This window comes from Asparagus officinalis, chromosome 1, assembly GCF_001876935.1.
Source record: "Asparagus officinalis chromosome 1, Aspof.V1, whole genome shotgun sequence".
NCBI classification, from domain to species: Eukaryota; Viridiplantae; Streptophyta; class Magnoliopsida; order Asparagales; family Asparagaceae; genus Asparagus; species Asparagus officinalis.
The window spans coordinates 95742-101150 of record NC_033794.1 but is presented as its reverse complement, the minus strand read 5'-3'; the positions used below and the strand labels follow the sequence as shown (position 1 = coordinate 101150).

Below are 5409 nucleotides of genomic sequence, written 5' to 3'. Positions count from 1 at the left end.
TAGCTTCGTCGACAGGATCATATCGTAGTATCGATTCTGTCAACATGCGAGAAGAACGCCCGTATTCACAACGCAATTTACATTAAAAACAAATGCCATCTCTGTCAACATCTCTTATGTCGATTGGATTGACCGTAGATCAACGGAGAAGATAATCTATACCGAAACTGAATGGAAGAATAGGATCCGTGTTGCTACAATCAGAACTCATGTTGCTATAGTTTGGTTTGTAATGTTTATCTTGATGGATTAATCACATTTAGGCACATATAGTATAACTACACGAGTGATCATGGGTCCGTAAATCTACAAGGTTAATCTTGAGATTACTGATTGTATCTACACTATACCTCAGGTTAATCTTGTGTAATTATAATTAGTATAGTTTTAGAATTAACCATGCAGATACGCACACTCTAGGTTCACCCATGTTACACTAGACCTCAGGGTAGCTGAATGTAATTAATCCTTTCGTCAACTCATTTTGTACATAGGCTCTGAGTTAACTATATACCGCAGAATATTTGTTCCTATACTACAACACCATCAACCATACCTTAAGAACCCCGACCATATCAGTGTACTCCGCAGGCTCAGGCCACTCATCGTCAGGATCATAAACAGTCGCCCACCTCACATTCTTACAAATCTCATAACACTGTTTCCCCCTCGCCGACGCCAAAATGTCCACCTGAACACCCGGATACCGGTCCCTGATCAGCTGCACCACCGGGAAAAACAGCAAGTTCTCATACACGCCGCCAGACACAACGCAACAGCATCTCCGGACGTCTCCTCTAACTTTTGACGCGAGAGACGCGAGCTCGACGTTGTAGCCCGAGGGGAATTTCAGGAAGCCGTAGGGGTTAGTCGGGTTATCAGGCGGTGTTGGGTCTTCTTCTTGCTTACCTCCATCGAAGAGGGACCCGTATTCCATCTCGGGGTCTGCCCCGTCGTCAAAGGGGTCAAGCCATGGGTTCTTCTTCTTGGCATTGGTGGGGATGAGGGAGGCGGGTTTCTTGAGTTTTGGGGAGGAGAGGAAGTGGATGGAGGATTGAGGGGAGAATTGGGGTCGCAAGATTGAGGAGGGGAGGGGATTTGGGAGGAGGTGAGTTGAAGACATTTGGAGTTGGGAGGGGATTTTTTTTTTTTTTTGTGTCCGTCTGGTTTTAGTTTGTACTGGTGGAGGGAAGTGGGGGGGGTTTTTTTTTTTTTTTTGTGTCCGTCTGGTTTTAGTTTGTACTGGTGGAGGGAAGTAGACTGTAGACGTTTAGGATTTGAACCTGTGGAGGAGGTTGGATAAGATTTTTGGTTTGGGTTTTTGGAGGATTGGATGATCCAAAAAGAGCGCGACTCGGATCCATTAACCCGATTTTGTTGGACGAGAACTGCCGTATGAAGAAAATGTAGCCTGCAACTTGCAGGAAATTAGTCCGGAATCTGTTACCTTTGACATTTGCTCTTTGTTGCAGGAAAGGTATTTCCAAATGCGCACTCATTGTTCGTGTTTGTTGCAAAACCTGTCGGATTTGTATTTTTCTTCTGAAAAATGCCATTCCAGTTGCAAATCAAGTATTTGTTTGCAAGTCATTTTATTGTAGTTCTGAATTGGACCCCATTTAACTTGATAAGAGGAGGAAACCTCAACAAATCATAACGAACGTGAGGAGAAATTACCAAAGAGAGCTCTGAACCCAAATAGGACAAATACAACACAGCAATAATATCCTACCTACCAAGAGCAATAACATTCTGATATATAACTCCAACAAAATTATTTACTTCCAATCACCCTTCGATTCACCTCAGCTATTACAGTAATGTAAATTACACTCTTCGATATGAGCTCGCCATTATTCAGAGCCTTGATTCATTCATCTAATCTAGCAGGCTCTGCGGCTTCATCAATATAAGATTTTAATTCCTCTCTTGGACTTCTGATGATACAAAGATGAACCGTTTGTAATTTGAATGGAACAGAGCTCATATAAAACACTATACATGAGCAAATATAACAGACAAGTAACAACAACACTAGGGGAAAAAAAAATTAAGACTAACTCCCTAAATTCAATCAAACCTTAAGAGTTTTGGACAGGAACTGCAGCACAAGTTTCACTAAAAATAGAGGGATTCACCCCATCAGAATTGGTTCCAGTGGCTTCTTCTCCTGAGGACGAGTTGAATCCAATGCTTAAAAGTGTTTGTGCAGATTCCAGTGCTTTCTCACCTCCAGCTTCTAATGATGCATTATCACCAGCTGATTCTCCATTGGTTGGGGTTGGTAATTCTTTATTAGGTGAAGAATCAGAAGTATGTGATTTTTCATCCTTAGTTACTGAATAAGTAGCAGAAGCAGCAGCAGCAATGAGAAGAGCTGTTGCTGGTTGTTCGGTGCATCCACTCTTGAGAGCAGGCTGATCATGGTTGTGTTTTCCCTCGTATGTTATTAGAACTGCTTTGGCATCATCTGAAGCTCTCTCGACATGTTTTCGAACGGGGCATCCATTGTGAGTGCATCTGTAGTAGCTCCTGAGAATACCAAAGAAAAAAAAAAGAACATTTTAACTCTAAGACCCAGAAACTGTTCAACATAAGTATTCTTTTTTTGAGCAATCTACTACTATAAAAGTTTGAAGTACTGACAAGATAAAATTCAACCTTAAAAAAAGACTGTCTCGTATAATGCATGCTTTAATTGAAAAACAAGGAGAAGAAAATGGTGATCTTCCCTACAATGACAATGCTTATCATCTCCAGTGCTAGTAAATGAATTAAAAAGATGTGCTTCATAGACAAGATCGCATAACCATCAACTGGCAGGGATAAAGCTATTTTACAAATAACTGTGAGAGGCAAAACAAGGGAGAACTAAAATTCCAACTTCAATAGCAACTGCAGAAAATATCAGCCAGATTGTCAACAAGACTTTCTTATTCAACCGTAGGCTTCATCATAAATTCAATATGTAAAGGCCACATAGGTGTATCATGGGGGCAATTTCTTAGATGCTGATGGTACGTCTTCATCAAGCACCACTGAATTGTAACTACAACAGATGAAATAACAGAAACAGATTTATCTGAGACATCTAGCGAGAAAAATGTTTCCATCAGCAAAGCTTTGGTAAAATAACAAAAATGTTTCTCCCTCTGACTACTTTGGTTTCTGGACACGCCCAAACCCAGATAGAGTGCTCCCCCCNGCGGGGGGGGGGGGGGGGGGGGTATGTACAAGATCAAGCAACCCATGATGACACTGAGTTGTATCAAATCCATCATCAAGTCAGAATCTAACAAAATCAGATGGCCACCTGAACTAGGCAAAACACTTGAGCCACCCGATCCAGCAACTAATTGGCCCATATTGGCCAGCATTCAGGATGAAAGTTCATGGACAATGCACTCAGGCAACATCTGGCTTGGGTTCAACCTACTTGTAATAGTATAACCCATAACATGGAAGGAATAGGCGGAGAATGTAAAATTTTCGTATTAAACTCTGAACCTCAAGTAACATTTTTCAATTAAAGAAAGTAATGAATGAAAAATGGTATACCTAATAACATGTATGACATGAGTACCGTCATGCAAATAAAAGAAAGTACCTTAAAAACAATTTTTTTTCTTAAATTAGTACTGCTTTCCTTTTGCGATTTCTTCTGTATTTTTATTCTTTTTCATTTTTCTTGTGGTCGTATTACAAAGAAACTTATAGAAGATTAATATTTGGTGGCCGGAAAAAAAAAAGAATACATTGATTATGGTTTTCTTCTAAATGGTTTGGGTTAGTTCTTTGGTTAAATTAATTTAGTCTGAATGAGAGTATTATGGTCTTTTCTATTTTATCTAAATAAGAGGACATGCTTTGTAACGCCACATTCACCACCGACATCTTGATCTTTGAGTAAAAGAAAAGCCAAAGTACTTCACAATGGACTAAACATTATAGTGCACTTGTGGTTACAAAAATATCACTAGGTTCCTGCAAACTACTCTACAAATCACTCGTTTCAATTACAGAGCAGAATACAACTAGATCACCATGAAATGTCCATTTTGATATTCATGAAACAATAAGTGTAAAAAACATGCAACTTAATAGGAATGAAATATACCTGGGATTAGGATTTCCTTTGACAAATTTCTGTCCATACTTGCGCCACCTGTAGCCATCACTTATACGTGTTGCATCACATGAACTCTGCACAACAATCTTGGGTTCCTTAATCGTTCTAAGGACCGGTGCTGAGCAAGGCGTATAGCTCTGTGTCTCGATGAGCCTGTATCATAGACATTAAGTACTCAATACACATGAACATATGAAACTATACACAACAATATTTATTACAACACTTGCCTTCTTTTTGCATCTGGTTCATCAGCATGCTCCTCATCCATCTTAATTGCAGCATCCCCTTCACAATCACTAGAGCAGAACAAGTGTTGTTCAAGGGCTTCATTGCTAGAATTTTTTTCCATCTTTGATGTTGAAGGATCCGGTCCTTTAACTTCGTTACTTGGAAGATCTGCGGTTTTATGCTCCCCAGAAGACCCACCAGACTGAACCCCTTTCTCTTTGATGGACTTAGTCGTCTTTTGAGGTGGGTCATGATTGTGCTGACCTCTGTAAATTATTTCGGTCTCTCGGCCATCTGGGCAACGCTCGACCTTCTTCTTAGCAAAACAGGTCACATTGGTACATTTATAGTAGCTTCGTGATCTATCACTACTTTTAACCTGCTTTTGACCATACTTTCGCCAGTTGTATCCATCACTAGAGCTTGTCTTCACAACAATTTGAGTGGACTGAGCCTCAGATTTATGGTCAGATGGAGGAGGTTGCATTGGCTCTTGTCTTCACAACAATTTGAGTGGACTGAGCCTCAGATTTATGGTCAGATGGAGGAGGTTGCATTGGCTCTGGGGTAGAGATGTTGTTGAGTGGACTGAGCCTCAGATTTATGGTCAGATGGAGGAGGTTGCATTGGCTCTGGGGTAGAGATGTTGCCTTCAGATACTGATGAAGGCCTTTGTTGTAGTGGCGCTGGGTTGATGGATGCAGGTTCTGGTGAAGGACTGGGCAATGCTTCTGATGAGGAAGGACGTGCTGCTTGAAGTTGCATCTGTGCCTGAGCTGTAACTGTGGCCAAAACTGCTTGATGGGTCATTGCAAACTGTCCCTGAACGAAAGAACGTTCACATGTAACAACGATAAGCATCAAAATTTACAAGCACCTTTTATTATGATAGTTATGCAATGAGGTAAAGCTAATGGAATTTTCATCCGAGAAGCCATCCAAGCCAATTCATGTAGGTAAAGTGTAAAAATTAAAAGAAAAAGAAATTTGATATAACCATACTAGTAGAGACCAAATGTTTTTTTTTTTTTGGGGGGGGGGGGGGGGGG

The 5409-nt window shown here is 40.6% G+C and overlaps 2 protein-coding genes across 2 annotated transcripts in view; both read right to left on the bottom strand.

Moving 5' to 3' along the window:
- LOC109844865 (photosynthetic NDH subunit of subcomplex B 1, chloroplastic) overlaps positions 1 to 1172 on the bottom strand; it is a 2468-nt gene extending 1296 nt beyond the window's left edge. Inside the window, 2 exon segments of the mRNA XM_020414036.1 lie at positions 3 to 36; positions 557 to 1172. Coding sequence (XP_020269625.1) covers positions 3 to 36; positions 557 to 1123 — 601 coding nt within the window. The 5' untranslated portion in view covers positions 1124 to 1172.
- LOC109844874 (probable WRKY transcription factor 3) overlaps positions 1757 to 5409 on the bottom strand; it is a 4881-nt gene continuing 1228 nt past the window's right edge. Inside the window, exons 2-5 of the mRNA XM_020414045.1 lie at positions 4955 to 5182; positions 4360 to 4814; positions 4118 to 4282; positions 1757 to 2532 (exon numbers count right to left, since the gene is read on the bottom strand). Of these exons, the coding sequence (XP_020269634.1) occupies positions 2082 to 2532; positions 4118 to 4282; positions 4360 to 4814; positions 4955 to 5170 (1287 nt within the window). The 5' untranslated portion in view covers positions 5171 to 5182 and the 3' untranslated portion in view covers positions 1757 to 2081. The remainder of the gene's footprint in view (positions 2533 to 4117; positions 4283 to 4359; positions 4815 to 4954; positions 5183 to 5409) is intronic.